This window comes from Melanerpes formicivorus, unplaced genomic scaffold (genome assembly GCF_026170545.1).
Source record: "Melanerpes formicivorus ecotype bairdi unplaced genomic scaffold, bMelFor1.0.p_v2 SCAF_3, whole genome shotgun sequence".
Taxonomy (NCBI): domain Eukaryota; kingdom Metazoa; phylum Chordata; class Aves; order Piciformes; family Picidae; genus Melanerpes; species Melanerpes formicivorus.
Genome location: NW_027142355.1, coordinates 30,766,433 through 30,783,225, shown reverse-complemented (window position 1 = coordinate 30,783,225; position 16,793 = coordinate 30,766,433). Strand labels below are relative to the sequence as shown.

General features: G+C 40.1%; 1 protein-coding gene across 7 annotated transcripts in view; it reads right to left on the bottom strand.

The window, feature by feature from the left end:
• Nucleotides 1-16,793, bottom strand: part of DOCK4 (dedicator of cytokinesis 4) — a 257,655-nt gene that overhangs the window by 156,541 nt on the left and 84,321 nt on the right. For all 7 annotated transcript variants that reach the window (XM_068169979.1, XM_068169983.1, XM_068169990.1 and 4 more), the window contains exons 2-5: nucleotides 9,134-9,217; nucleotides 5,455-5,495; nucleotides 2,884-2,939; nucleotides 780-876 (exon numbers count right to left, since the gene is read on the bottom strand). In XM_068169979.1, the coding sequence (XP_068026080.1) occupies nucleotides 780-876; nucleotides 2,884-2,939; nucleotides 5,455-5,495; nucleotides 9,134-9,217 (278 nt within the window). The remainder of the gene's footprint in view (nucleotides 1-779; nucleotides 877-2,883; nucleotides 2,940-5,454; nucleotides 5,496-9,133; nucleotides 9,218-16,793) is intronic.

The window sequence follows — 16,793 nt, the reverse complement described above, 5'->3', positions numbered from 1 at the left end:
GTCACACCACGGTCATACCACACAAGCTTCAAAATGGAAGTGCTGGAGCAAAGTATTACAGGGCTTGAAGTTGAGATTGTAACATGAAAGCCTTCCTGTTCCAGTTGCTGCTTTTAGGTTCTGTTTTTGAGGTGTTGGCTTTATTCCGCAGGCATGGCAGAAAGACAGTTGGACATTGTTTGGCGCCCTGTTTTTCTGCTTTATGATGGGGGGTTTTCCCCTGCATTTTGCTGCTCTTTTGCAAATAAGCTAAGCTAAGGTAATTATGCATTATGTTATCTCATTTATGTAAGACTCTTTTTATCTTACTTCTTTACGTAAACCCAGAGGAGGTTTTTGTAACACCCAGAGGGGTGCTACCTTTCCTCACTTCTATGTTGGGGGGGAACGGGCAGGTTAATGCATTACAGTGTGTTAACCTGTTACACTTTCTGAGAGATTTTTAATAATATACTGTATTTCTGTATTTAAATATAATATCAATATTTTTTCATACATTTATTTTCAACTCTTCAATTTAGCAAATTTGAAATCCTTATATCCAACAGCTACATAATGAAGCTGGAAGACTTAATCAGTAAGTTGCTGAAGTTTGGCAGCAGCAATAGTCAATGATTGGAACAAATTAAGAGACACATTTAGATCATAATTAGAATAGTTAAAAAGCTAAATGATTTTTTCTGCTTTTAACATGTACTTATACTAAACACTAAAGCATCTAAACAACACTCTCTTCTGAGTTTGCACTAAATCAAAGCAATATTATTCAGGGTACTTACCACATAGAGTTGTTTCCACATCGTTCCCCAGTCTCTTAAAGTTGATGTCATTTCTGTAATAACAGAATCTTCTGTTGGAATAACCATTTCAAATTGTCTGTAACATGCAGAAGAACACATGATATTACACAAGCTTTACAAATCCCATTAAATTTACTAATACAACGAGTTCCACCTGCCAACAGCAATGTCTATCAACCTATACGGGTGCTCCTTCCACCCATGACACTTTTCATTTGTCTGTTTAATCCCCATGAAAAAGTCTTGGAGGAAAATCATTTAATCCCCACGGAAAGTCTTGGTCCTACAGAAGTCACAGCGAGTCTGAGATAAGCATGTCAAAAACTACTTTCACAACAGGGTAATTCCTTTCAGCTTTAGCTTAGACTCCAAACTACTTGTTGTTCTCATGTTTTTACATCTCTTTTTATAGAAATATGATATAAAATGCCATTCCTTTAACTTAAAGAGGATCAAAATAAAAAAAGGCACAAAAAATTAAACAACCCACAACTTAGTACAGTTGTCTATTTGATGTTGGCCAAGAAAAAATGGGTTTGGCTTAGTCAAGACCAAACTCTCCAGCACTCCGTCCCTTTACACACTATCAGCACTCCCACTTTGTTTTCACACAGTACATTTCAAAGGTTTGCATTCATGCCTGGATTACTTATTATATCATTTCTCTCGTAGAAAGTTAACATTGTGACAGGCCCTGGCTACAATGCACCATAAGGTCTGAACAGGAAACACAACACTAAGATAACAGAGGCAATGAAGATAGCACTCCCTGCAAGTACCGTCATCGTGTGTGCTAACAAAAAATCTGCCAACTAGGTTGGAAGGGACTTCAAGGATCATCTAGTCCAACATTTCTTAGGAAAAGCATGGTCTAGATAAGATGGCCCAACACCCTGTCCAGATGGATCTCAAGTGTTTAATGCTGGGTACTCCACCACTTTCTTGGTGAGAGTATTGCAATATCTGATTGTCCTTGTGAAAAAAATTTCCTCTTGAGTCTAACTGGAATTTTGCCAGGTATAACTTGCTTACTGTGATGATTTACAGTAATTTTATTCCTCTGAACCTTCAGTTTTAATTGCAACCACTTTTAAAGGGGAAAGGATCGTAGGGCATGACAAACCACGTGGCTTGAACTCCATAGCAAAGAACAATGTGTTTAATAGCACTGCAAAACCATTTTCACCAGTGGGTATGAAACTATTCTTTCCAATATGGTTGCAGTCTTCATGATAATTTTTACTCACCGTGAATCACAGACTCTCTACTCAGTCATTCATGCTCCCAGAAAGGCTCACTTATACCTAATGTTTAGGCATTCATGTATTACAATGAGAAATCTCTTTACCTAAACAAGTTTCAAGCTGTTACGTATCAGTTCTCAAAATAAAATAAAATAAAAAATAAATCTAAATGATACAATGGGAATGGTCCCAATTTTACTTCTAGAGCTTTGGAAGAAACCATGTTGAACTAAGACATTTCCAAAAAAAATTAATAATTTAAAAGGGGCATTGTCAAGGTAAGTATGATATCTGAAAAAAAACAACCAAAAATACCAAATATTCTTTTAATCAAAGCATCTGACTTCTAAACCATGATTTTTAAAACTAAATTTTAACCAATTTTTCTGTTCAGGGTTTTTTTTGTTTTATCAACTGATACATTATTTTACCACTTTTTATGGTACAGCTGCTGTCTTCAAAGGAAATGACTTGTCTTAACCAGCAGGTTAAGAGTCAGCTTCTGCACGGAATAACTACTTCTAATTAAGGCAATACTTTTTTCAAGCCAAACATAACAGCAGGAAGTGAAAACATGCAATTGTTTCCTCTCTCCACTAGACAATACAGACTTTTATTCCCAGTTGTGCTCTAGGTCTTTTCAACATACATCACACCAATTTTATGACTGTGCAGGAGTATCAAGTTAGCTAATTTCAATGTCAAGTGGCAGTATGCTGACATGAAAAATATTAGAACACACACAAAAAGAAATCACCACTTTACCTTATAAGCAAAAGATCTTTGGCATAAGTAACCTGACCATGTTTTAACATCTGAATCCAGAACATTTCACCTACCCTTTGTTCTTAACACAGGCATTTTTCAAGTGAATGTAGTTGGACGGAAATATGCCCTGAAAAATAAAGTAGTTCAGGTAAAAAAACTAACATACCCTTATATGAGTCTGAGACACCATTTAGTACCATTTTATACGCAAATACGTGCTGAACTCTTAACTCCTCCAAATTATTACCAAAAACATGCAGAAAAAAAAGAATGCAAGATATAGTTGGTACAGATCTAACAGAAACTAACATTTAAATCCGTCAATGCTTTAGAAAATTACAAGATAAACACATATAAAACATGCAGCAGATTGCTTGGGAGCTCACTTAACCAAAATGCTTTTATTAATTATTCCAACCTTGATAAGAAACAGACCCACTGTGGGTGTTAACATCTTATCAACAGCATCTTAAAAATAGTATCTTCCCACAGGGAGTTTCAAAATAAAGTTACCTTTCCTTTTATTGAAATTTGCCTGGTTCATGAAAAAAAATCCAAAATAGATTTGGCAGCTATTATGTCCTGCAGTGCATGGGAAAACTGTGACAGATGCCTACCAAAGAGCCTCTGTGTCCTGACAGGTGTGGTCCTTTTATAGTTATTTAAGGGCTCTGCGCTGTTCTTTCGAATGGGCAGCACTGCAGCAACTGTCACACTGCTCTTACAGTGCACTAACCTTCCTAAATCAGAATATGCAAAACAGTGCAACTCAGCTTCAGCTTCTGGCAGGGAATTTATTACACTACAGCTCATTTCATTAATGCAGTGAGAGAAAATACATATATGTTCTCTTTATAATAAGTACAGCTGCATACAATTTTTCTTTGTGATAGTGGCTCATTTTATTTTAACAGACATTAGACCTTCAACAAAAACACATCTACTATACAGAGACAACTGCCTGTCTAACACTCCTACTCCTCCGTAACAGAAAGTAGTTCAGGAGAGCACCTCCCAAGGACACTATGATGTACAGCCGTGCACTTAGAACAATATGCCACAAAACAGGATGGCTGCATATGCACACTTACTGCAGACAATCTGCCACAGATAATTTCTTTGTGTGTCAAAGCTAGCAGAATAACAAGGGAAGAATCTTGACACAGCAATAGCAATAACAAGTGGAGTTACAAGGTGCTGTTATTATTTTACATTCAGAGAGACTTCTTTGAAAATTCCGATTCTGAAAACTGTTTGCATTCACACTAAGAGACAGAAAATATATATCTCATTTCTTCACACATCAAGTCATGTTTAGAAAACCTATTCATAGTTTCTATCAACACATTTGACAGACAACAAAGCACGACTGACAGCAAGCATGTGGTGAGGAATACAACAAAAGACACAGAAGATGCACTAACAAATCCCAACCGCTCGTATCTTAAAAACCAAACTGCAATATATAGCAATGAGGCTGAAGTAGTAAACATCAGATTAGCTTTTGCTGCTAAATTTATTGCTCACATTGACCCTCTGTACAAAGCAAGTACATTTATGTGAGCAGTGACTGCAGGCCTCGGCACAAAAGTCCAATGACTTATGATAGGAGCCTCTGGAAACTTTCAAATTTACACATACGTGCCCTATTTTGCAGCTGAAGAGACTTGGCAATGAAGAGGGGAAAAAGAAGAAAGTTTACAATCCAGATCAAAGGAGCAACAGATGATTAAAGATCTTTCTTCAATGGCTTTAATAAGACTAAAACCTAGTACCATGTTGAAAAAAAAATTAAATAAACATTCTTCATATGGTTTCCCATACAAAACCCAAAATCTTTACAGTCATAGAATCATGGAATGGTAGGGGTTGGAAGGGACCACTGAAGATAATCTAGTCCAGCTCCCCCACTAATGCAGGTATGTCTAGGTGAGATTTAAGGCAACATGGTGGGTTTTGAAAGCCTCTAGAAAAGGAGACCACACAACCTCTATGGGGAGCCTATTCTAGTGCTTCATCACAGAGGTAAGCCAACAGGAGAGATTAAAAAAACAGAAAGGCAAACAAGATCAACACAAACAAATGTTGAAATACGAATTTCACAGTAATTTCATGTCTGAAAGCAGAAAACAAAATTAGTCTGGTTTAGAGAACTATCAAATGTACTAGTATGGAAATCAAAGACTGCAGATGAAAGAACAATAAAATGAAGCATATATTTTACACAACAAAATGTATCTTTTATTCAGTTGATACTCTGCTATAAACTGTCTCCACTGGCTGCTCCAATTTATAACACAAGTTAAAATAGGCTAACCAATAGCCTAACCAACATTCCCAATGGTATTCACAAGTTGTATTCTCAGTAGTTTCCTTCCTTCAGTTTAGCTTTCTTTCAGTTCACAAGCAAAAAAACAGAAATAAAAGAAAATTCACCAGAGCCTCTGATTTTTAAATTGTATCATCCTAATATACTGGAGCATTTAAGAAGTGTAATCCATGTCCAAGCCTAATTAATGCCATATCAATAATATACTTAATATTAACTTTGAAGAGTAAATATCACATACAGGGAGAATATAAACTTTGAAAAAGTAGATATACATTTTTGCCAGAGAATGCAAAACTGAAATGACCTTTACCTTAACATTGGGGTTTTTTAAGGCAAATCCTCGGTACCATCCTGTGAAGAAAGAACATTTTGCTTCTTAAAGTATGCAAGTAATTTCCAAATTTAAAACTGATTTCATCTTTCCCTTTTCGACAGATATGGCAATTACCCAGTGCTGTCAGATCAAACTTATTTTAAAGACTTTCCATACAATGAAAGGGTTTGTGGGGTTTTTTTTCTAAATCAGCTCATATTCAGAGGACTTAATTCACCCAATTTCAGGAATTATTCATTAACCCTATATTCCCAAATGTTTCTAACAAAGTAATCCAGATTTTCTTTTCACTAGATAGTACACAAAAGGCAAATTGTTTCCTATTCACTGTAAACATTTACAAATAGATTTAGAACATGAGGTCCAAAAATTATCAATCACATTACTACACAAAATTCATCATACCTTTGATTCCAAAGAACACAACCTATGCTTTCTGCAAGAAAACTTCTTACAAGGTTAACAGTGGGAAATCCTGATATGAAACTAAAAAATACCTACATAAGCCTAAAGGATAGAAAACCCATATTGACAGAATGTAAATATATTAAGTAAGTAGATTATGAAAAAAACAAGAAAAAGTGACTATCTCTTACACCAGTAACTGACACTTGCTCGAATTATGTTAGTATTCTCTACCTCGGAACAGAGGCAGGAAAGAATGTTTACACTGCTTGAAGATTTAAACTTATGACTGAAAATTCAGTTGAAGGGGTCTTTATAGCATCCAGACTTGCCTTGGAAATACCAAGAAGGCAGAAGAATCACAATGAGAACTTCTTGCTGTTTTAACTGATACACTAAACAAATGTATTCTCTGTGTGTGTATTAAAGAAAGAATAAATAAAAAGCACTAATTGCAAATTAATATAGACTAGACTAGACTAGAATTAACCAGGTTGGAAAAGACCTTTGACATCGAGTCCAGCCTATCATCCAACACTATCTAATCAACTAAGCCATGGCACCAACCACCCCATCCAGTCTCTTCCTAAACACCTCCAGTGATGGTGACTCCATCACCTCCTCGGGCAGACCATTCCAACGGCAAATCACTCTTTCAGGGAAGAACTTCTTCCTAACATCCAGCCTAAACCTCCCCTAGTGCAGGAGTTGTAGACAGCAATAAGGTCCCCTCTGAGCCTCCTCTTCTCCAGGCTAAGCAGCCCCAGCTCCCTCAGCCTCTCCTCATAGGGCTTGTGCTCCAAATGCTTCCCCAGTTTTGTTGCCCTTCTCTGGACAAATTCCAGCAAGTCAACATCTTTCCTAAACTGAGGGTCCAGAACTGGACACAGGACTCAAGGTGTGGCCTAACCAGTGCTGAGTGCAGGGGCAGAATGACCTCACTGCTCCTGCTGGCCACACTGTTCCTGATACAGGCCAGGATGCCATTGGCCTTTGTGGCCATACTGATGGCTCATGTTCAGCCTACTATCAATCAGTAACCCCAGGTCCCTCTCTGCCTGGCCGCTCTCCAGCCACTCTGACACCAGCCTGTAGCAGTACATGGGGTTGTTTTGGCCAATGTGTAGAACCCAGCACTTAGATGTGTTAAATCTCATGCCATTGGACTCTGCCCATCTGTCCAGTTTTTCAAGGTCCCTCTGCAGAGCTCTCCTACTCTCTAACAGATCAACACCTGCCCCTAGCTTGGTATCATCAGCAAATTTACTGATGATGGACTCAATGCCCTCATCCAGATCATCGATAAAGATACTAAAGAGCATGGGGCCCAGCACTGATCCCTGGGGGACACCACTAGTGACTGGCTGCCAGCTGGATGTGGCACCATTCACCACCACTCTATGGGCTCAGCCCTCCAGCCAGTTCCTAACCCAGCTCAGAGTGCTGCTGTCCAAGCCATGGGCAGACAGCTTAGCCAGCAGTTTGCTATGGGGGAATGTGTCAAAGGCCTTGCTGAAGTCCAGGTATATTACATCCACAGCCTTCCCCACATCCACCAGGCGGGTCAACTGATCATAGAAGGAGATCAGGTTGGTCAGGCAGGACCTGCCCTTCCTGAATCCATGCTGGCTAGATCTGATCCCTTGGCTATCCTGTAAGTGCTGTGTGATTGCACTCAAGATGACCTGTTTCTTAATCTTGCCTGGCACTGAGGTCAGGCTGACACATCTGTAATTCCCTGGTTCATCCAACTGATCCTTCTTGTGGATGGGCATCACGTTGGCCAGCTTCCAGTCTTCTGGGACCTCTCCAGTGAGTCAGGACTGTAGAAACATGATGGAGAGCGACTTGGCAAGCTCATCTGCCAGCTCTCTCAGCACCCTAGGATGGATCCCATCCAGTCCCATGGACTTGTGAGGATCCAAGCGGCTAAGGAGGTCTCTAACTACTTCCTCCTGGTTCACAGGGGAACTATACTGCTCCCGGACTCCATCTGCCAGCTCAGCAGGCCAGTTGTCCAGAAGACAACCTATCCTGCTATTAAAATTTGAGGCAAAGAAGGTGTTAAGCAAATCTGCCTTTTTCTCATATTTTGTTACTATGTTCCCCTCCGTGTCCACCAAGGAGTGGAGGTTGTCTTTGCCCTTCCTCTTGCTACTAATATATTTATAGAAGGATTTTTTCTTGTCCTTCACAGCAGTGGCCAGTCTAAGCTCTAAATGGGCTTTTGCCTCTCTAATTTTCTTCCTGCATGACCTAGCAACGTCCTTAAACATTCCATGGGTTACCTCACCTTTCTTCCAAAGAGGATACATCCTCTTTTTTTCCCCTTAATTCACCCAGAAGCTCATTGCCCATCCAGGCTGGATGTCTGCCCCAGCGACTCATCTTCCGGCACATTGGCACAGCCTGTTCCTGCACCTTCAGGATTTCTTGAAGTAGGTCCAGCCCTCCTGGACCCCTTTGTTTTTAAGGGCTGTTTCCCAAGGTACCTTCTGAGTTAGTTCCTTAAGTAACCTGATGTTCACCCTCCGGAAATCCAGAGTGGAGGTTTTGTTGCTGCCCCTCTTAGCTTGACTGCATGTTGAAAACTCAATTATCTCATGGTCAATGGACCCCAGACAGCGTCCAACCACCACATCTCCCACCAGCCATTCTCTATTGGTAAAAAGAAGGTCAAGCAACATTAAAATAAAGAAGCTCATGCAGCACCTGGGATACAATGCTGTCCTCCATACACGGTAAAAACCTTCTAGACTGCCTCCTCTCTGCTGTGTTAAGTTCCCAGCTGATATCAGGCAGGTTAAAATCGCCCATAAGAACAAGGTCTGGCGATCTTGAGACAGCCTCTAGCTGCCTATAGAATAATTCATCGACTTCTTAATCCTGGTTGGGTGGTCTATAACAGACTCCAACCAGCATGTCTGCCTTGTTGGTCTTCCCTTTAATTTTCACCCACAGACACTCAGCCTGATCATCCTTGATCTCTAGTACCATGGCATCTAGTGCCTCCCTGATGTACAGGGCCACCCCTCCACCCCTTCTCTCTTGCCTATTAAACAGATTAGAGCTCATTGGAATTGTGGGGGAAAATAAGAAGCCAAAATATGCTATACTCTTGCTGTACAATTGTGTTAATTCAAGAAAAATAAATAAACAATAATGAGGTTCAGATCAACACTATACAGAACTTAATTATTAATGGAACTTGTGAATGGAGCTGTGTTGTCAATGCAGCTTGTGAACTCACCATCACATTTCTCTAATATTTGAACAGTGTCTCCAATCTCCAGAGATAGGCCATGTGGGACTGTCCCTCGAAAACCAGCTATTACTGAAAGAGACAATAGGTTTTGATTATTTACAGTATTAAAATATAAATCCTTATTCCTCTTGTTAACAGCATTAGGATATTAACAGAAGAAGTTAAGTGAACTTTTAGGTTTACTGAAATTGAAGTTGTGGAAAGAATCAGAGGTTAAGGCACTTTCATAAGCATTACATTTAAAATACAGAGTTGGAGGAAAAAAAAAACCCAAACCAAACCAAAACCCACAAAAAAACAGCAAGAAGCACCACAAAACAAACCACACCAAAACACTTACAGACCTATGAACAGAAAGCTCATACTGGAGAACACTTAACTACACTGTAACTATCCTGAAGGACAGAAAAATTAATATTCAAAATGCTCACACTAACACTCATCAGGTGTCATACTTTTGCAAGTTGGAAGAGCCAATATTTTTGCTGACATCTATATCACCCACATGCCACAAGATAAAAACCTTATTTCACATTCACTTAATGGATGTTATAGACCCAACACTACACACAACCCCAAATTGTGAGGAAATAATTAGGGGACTAAGACCAGTAAAGCATATCTTAAGTGCACAGTCTCCCTTGCAGTCTCTCAGAAGCAAGTGAAGCCCAGGTCATGGGCTCAGCCTAGGACAACAACTATGGGCTTTCCTTGCTGGAGATAAAACATGCCTCAAACAAAGCATCCACCAGAGCAGTGATGTTCCCAAATAATTAGAATGGTCAAATTTTAAATCTTTCATTGTTAGTGCTAAAAAAATGTCAACTGTTTCTTCATTACTCAAAAGCCACTCAAAATGCTCATTCCCACATCTACTACAAACCCATTAATGTATGAAAGAGCAAATTAGCCATTCAACTCTGAAATTCTGAATTAAAATACTACCTAATTCAGGCCATAAGACCAAGCAACTGATCTTGACTGTACTGTAATACATTTTTGGTGATAGATTTTGAAGTTGAAGAGGAAAATGGCCTTCTAACAGTATCAGCAGGGATAACTGCAACCATGCTGTAATCAAGTATCTATACATCTAGATAAAATAATCCAAATCTCATAGAAAAGAAGAATTTATCAAATCAGAGGCATGCGAACAAAAATCCAAGAGGAAACCCCCATGGGTGCAGATCTGCATGTAAAATAATTACTCTTCCATCAAAGGACTTGCAATATGTTGAGTCACAACAATCCCTTCTGGCAGCTCTTACCTACTGTTGAGGTCCCTCCCATGACAGGCAGAAACCCTTCTCAAACAGAAACTATTGTAAAACACAATGTAACCTGTTATTCATTTGTCACATTGTTCCTCAAAGGCAGCGGGAGAGATTAGCCACAAAGTCTGAAAATTCATTGCTGAATCTTTCCAGGAAGTCCCAGATTATACGAGCAAAACAACAGTACATAGTCTCTACTATAGGATGGCATGCATAAAAATGTACCCAAAAAAAGTCTGGTTTTGCTAAATCTGTCTTCAGAAAATGAAGACTTCAAAACTCACTAAATTCAGTCATCACCACAATCAAGTACACCTTTTTTTCAGAGGTTTATCTGCGAACCTGATTTTGTACATTGAAAGAGTCTGAGCTGAAAAAAAGTGAGAGTTTTCCAATCAATTCATATACAAAGAGAAAAAAAAATCTTATTAACTATGTGCAGATTGAAAACAAAGCTCCCTGAATATCAATACAATGTACATCTAAATTTCTCTGTGACACTGGAGTGACGGAGTCATTCTGGTCACCTTCCCAGCTTGCAAGAAACAAACCAGCGTTACGAAGCCTGCCAAAACAGCACCTACAGCCATGGCAATAAAATAAAGGAATTAACAGAAACAGCACAGAAAACCAAACCAAATCCTTTTCTGTCATTACACTTGTGAGATGTCTTATTTTTAAAATCCATGAGATAAAAATGACAGTAATTTTCTTCTTAAGAGCCAATATATCCTGTCACATTGTTATGATCTGACTTTGCTGTGACATTCAGTTTTTATTACTTAGTTACTAGATCTGTTAAAGATCTTTTCACCTGTTGTCATGTCATCTTTGTGTCCCCCTCACTTTTTTCTTTTTTTAAACAAGCTTGAAACAACTTTTAGGACAAAAAAAAAAAAAAGACTGAAATAAGACAGAGTGTTGGAAATAGCTAGAATTCATTTTAGAACATGTATGGAAGAACAAATTATACCTTGAAATACCTTCCAGAAGGATGGCCTGCAGAGTACCAGAAAAAGAAAGAAATGAGGGCATCACCTGTACCACTGAGCCACTACAATTCACCCAACCCACTCAAAAACCTCTGAACAGATTCTTGCAGAGGTCTTGCAGCAAGGTCAGGCTCAAAATAGGCAACATGTGATCTTTAGCAATGCCACCCAAAGCAAAAGAAAGCATAAGAGAATGTATATCAAAGCACAGGAATTCACAGATCAACTTATCACACATTCACTCAGGTAACTTTCAACTAATCAAGTAATGTTACAGAACTTGGATTGAGGCATGTTACAGAAAGGGAATAAGAGAGAAGATGACTGTTTAAATCTTTTTAGTTTGTCTGTGGTCTGTATAAGAAAGTAGATTACAGGGAGAGTAATCAGGAAGTCATGGAAGGAGGTAGTTACAGTTCCACCAGAGAAGATACCAGGGTTTGGTGGTTCAGCTAGGACACGGAGTCCTTAACCAAGCAACGATAAGTTGATGTACTGAACCTCTTGTCCTTCCCTCCTATGGCCACATTCTTCTGCAACACTTCCCAGATGTTCCTTAATCCTTTCTTGTAACACTAGTAAGTATGTATTTAATCACTCTGCAGTGACCATGGCTTAAGTTGTCTAGTCTAGCTTGAGAACAATACACATTCATCTTACTCATAGAACTAGTCTCAGAAATGTTTTAGAAACACAGTTGAAATGCAGCAGTTGGCTGACATAATAAAATACTTTCTTGTTGCCCAAAGGCTACTCAGAACAAAGCAAGACAACAACACAGGACACAAAAACCTAACCCATACAGGTGAAAGCATATGGTGAGAATGACAGTGGCATGCAATAGTAAAGCAGCCTGGGGTTTAATGCCAACCTTAAAATTTGTACAGTATCACAGGTGTATTGAATCTCAAGTTATGGAACAACCCATTTCTGTGAGAATTATGGAGAGATAATCAGAAAGAGAACCTTCATGAGACAATCACAGGTAAATGAACAGGTTAACTGCTAAGGTTAATCAAATGTGCTAGTATTTTCCTAATATTCTTCTACATTTCAATAGAACAGTCAGTTCAGCCAAGAAAGTAACATACCAGGCATCCTTTCTACATGTTTCTCAAAGCTTTTCTCTAAAAGGACATGTATGAACGATTGGAAAGAAGTTTACAATCCTTGCCTTCATATCAGAACACCATTGCAATCAGGAAAAACAAGAAGAGAAAAGGAATGAATGATCCACTGGAGCTTCTCAAAAGAAAACTTGGTCTTTCTGCTCCCATGCAAATCTCTTCCTGTCTGTGCTCGCTGTTGGAGAATTTTACATATGTCAAGAGCCTCCTGTATAAAAAGATCAATCCAAGACCAAGGTCTTAATTAAATCCTAAAGAAGTGCTTTGGTGTTTTTGTTTGGTACAGGAATTCATCCTCTGTTCATGCAGAGCATAAACAGAACTGTTGTTCTAAAAAATGAAACAAGGTTCTTTTTCTACTTGCAGATCTTGCACTTGGGTTAGCATTATAAAGATGCATTTCAGACCCAGTGAGAGCATAATGGTTTCATGGCTAGCCTGACTTTGTTTATAAGATGAATATATCTCTCCACAAATGGTACATGTGATATGGTGCTCAAGACACCTCCAGTCACAAGTTAACACTATGAAAGGAGACATGCAGTACACTGCAGTTCCTGCCTGAGTAGCATGACATTCACTCCTGTATAAAGGAATCAGTGTGAGGGGCCTGGAACACAAGCCCTATGAGAAGAGGCTGAGGGAGCCAGGGTTGCTTAGCCTGGAGAAGAGGAGGCTCAGGGGAGACCTTCTTGCTGTCTACAACTCCCTGAAGCGAGGTTGTAGCCAGGTGGGGGTTGGTCTCTTCTCCCAGGCAATCAGCACCAGAACAAGAGGACAGAGTCTCAAGCTATGCAGGGGGAAGTTCAGGCTTGGTCTTAGAAAGTTCTTCACAGAATGATTGCCCACTTGAATGGGCGGCCCAGGGAGGTGGTGGGGTCAATGTCCCTGGAGGTATTTAAGAAAAGACTGGATGAGGCACTTAGTGCCATTGTTTAGTTGATTAGATAAGGTTGGGTGACAGGTTGGACTAGATCTTAGAGATCTCTTCCAACCTGGCTGATTCTGTGAACACCTACAGCAACTACTAATACCTCAAAGAAGAGCATTTGTACCACAATAGCAAACTCAAGTTTCACATAATAAAAACCAGTCCTTCAGCTGAAGAAAAAGGAAGGGGTGGGGGGGGTGGGGAGGTGGGGGGGGAAGAGGGAAAATAAATATTTACCTGGCCATCTTGTGCATGCTAAATGCACTCCAGTTGAATGCTCTACTTGTGATGCTCCAACTAACAGAGGTAGCACATCAACCCAACTAAAGTATGTTAAAAACACTGGAAAACAGCAGGTTTGGTGGTGGGCAACTGCTTGAGAGGGACAGGTTTTGATGGGGAGAAAGATGCTTTGATAGAAAAGGTAATGATGGTAACCGGCGTGGGTAGCCCACTTCAAAGTTTACTTGGGGTTATGGTCTTAAAATGTTTATGCCTGAAATAACTGAAAATCTGCACATAAGAACTAATGAGGCAGATACTGTTGTTCCTTTCCTCCTAATTGATGACCAGAAGCTATTATTGATTGCAGATAGTATTTGCTATAGCTGAAATCAGGTCCTCTCAACGGCAAAAGCATTTTAAGAGGTTCTATTCTGGAGTTAGTGTCATTCTTTCACCAGATTGAGACTTTCATGTGCAACCATTTCAAGGTTTCTTTTCTGTTTCATAGCTAAAAAGAAAAAATATTTTTTTTTTAAATTAAAAAACTGTAACAAATCAAGGACCTTCTAATATTATAGAAAACTGTATTAGTTAAACTCATCATTTACTGAGGCATTTTTCCTTTACGATGGAAAACTGAACTTGTTTGCATGGAATTTTTCAGCTGATGAGCAATGATGAGCCTTTGAGGAAGGCTCTGATTCAGTGGTCTTTATTGCACAAATGTAGAACAATATCCTTTGACCTATACTGATGGATAGTAAATACAGCAGGCACCTGGCACTGCAAGCAACTGCAGAAAATGCAATGTTAGGCAGCACAACATCAGGACAGCCATTAAAATTGTATTTATTTTTTTTAATCAGACTAGCTATCCTACTCAGGATATTGTTTATAAACTCATATCTGAAGCTACTGACCACTGGTAAGAAATGCAAGCAAACAGCAGTACAGCTCTTGCTATTTTGTGGCATAGGGATCCCCAAGCCAAACATGGTATCTGCCTGTTCAACAACCATTGGTAGATTTCTCTTATGAATTTGTCTAACCACATTGTACATGCATAATGTCAGTGTTCACAAACTCACAGTAATCTTTCCAGTTTAAACATGCTTCATAAAAGAAATTGAAGTTTTATGTCCCTTTGTTCTTGCGGGAAAGTTTGAATAAGCAATCTCTTGTCACCCTTTCTGCACCTCAGCTGTACCTTTTCCAGGGTGAAGCTTGCTCTCCTCAGAAGAAGCTGAAAAGCCTCCTTAAATTTCTAAACACACAGAATTTGGAAGCATAAACATACAGAGGCATGAAACTTTTGCTAAAGCAGAATGGGCAAAGTTTGCTGTAAAATGCAATCACGTGGACTGAGCTTTGCCTACATATGAATTGATCTAAATGAAATGGCATGATAGTACAGCTACATGGTCATGCTTCTAATAGATGGGTTAATCCAGTAATGCACTGAGCTGCCTACAGATATCCTAGGAGGCTTGTTGCAAACTAAAAACAAGCTAATGAAGACAGGGACAGAAAAGTAGAAAGAGGATGGGAGGGCAATCAATCTAATCTCCTTTCAATAAACACAATATACATATGAGCGTTCGTTTCAATAACAGAAGGGATCCAAGAGATTTCTCTTGCTGGTTTTTTGCTGCACATTAAATATTGGAATCTGGGTTTTGTCACAAGTAGCCATGTTTTCAGTTTGAAACAAAACCCTACCAACTTCTGCAATAATTGTGCCATTTAGCTAATATTAAATCTAAATTGTAATTGTGAGCAACCCGCAGATCAGCCAATTCTCTGTCAGGACAATTTGGCAAAGTGAAGGATTAAGTGCAACTAAGGAAAACGATGATTACAAATTACTTACAAGGGCACTGGCACTTGCTTTTTACATTAAATGAAGCAGAAAAACTTTCCACTGTGAGGATGACAGAAAACTGGAACAGACTGCCCAGAAGGGTTGTGGAGTCTCCTTCTCTGGAGACATTCAAAACCCACCTGGATGCACTCCTGTGTGACCGACTCTAGATGATCCTGCTCTGGCAGGGGGGTTGGAGTAACGTTCTGTGACTCTGTAAATGAGAGGTGTTTCAAATACACTGGAATAAAGCTATCAGGACTAATAAAGCAGAACTACTCCCTCATGAGAAAGTCCTCAGACACTGCTGAACACAATTTTAAACATCCCACCCTGGCTATAAGCTGGTTCATTAGGCTTAACAGTTGGAAATAACCACTTCACTTTTCAGACAGATTTCAATAGTGGAGCCAGAAGAAATCAGTGTATCTAGCCCATTGGTGTGTCATCACAGGTCCATGATCACCATAAAGTTAAAGCTTCAGGGATATTTAATATCCCCCAGGGATCAGTACTGGGCCCCATCCTCTTTAACATCTTTATTGATGATCTGGATGAGGGCATTGAGTCTATCATCAGTAAATTTGCTGATGACACCAAGCTGGGGACAGGAGTTGATCTGCTAGAGGGTGGAGAGGCTTTGCAGCGAGACCTCGACAGGCTGGACAGATGGGCAGAGTCCAACGGCATGAGATTTAACGCATCCAAGTGCCGGGCTCTGCACATTGGCCACAACAACCCCATGCAGTGCTACAGGCTGGGGTCAGAGTGGCTGGAGAGCAGCCAGGCAGAGAGGGACCTGGGGGTGCTGGTTGATGGTAGGATGAACATGAGCCTGCAGTGTGCCCAGGTGGCCAGGAGGGCCAATGGCATCCTGGCCTGCATCAAGAACAGTGTGGCCAGCAGGAGCAGGGAGGTCATTCTGCCCCTGTACACTGTACTGGTTAGGCCACACCTCGAGTACTGTGTCCAGTTCTGGGCCCCTCAGTTTAGGAAGGATGTTGACTTGCTGGAACGAGTCCAGAGAAGGGCAACGAAGTTGGTGAGGGGCTTGGAACACAAGCCCTATGAGGAGAGGCTGAGGGAGCTGGGGCTGCTTAGCCTGGAGAGGAGGAGACTCAGGGGTGACCTTATTGCTCTCTACAACTACCTGAAGGGGGGTTGTAAACAGGCAGAGGTTGGTCTCTTCTCCCAGGCAGCCAGCACCAGAACGAGAGGACACAGTCTCAGGCTGC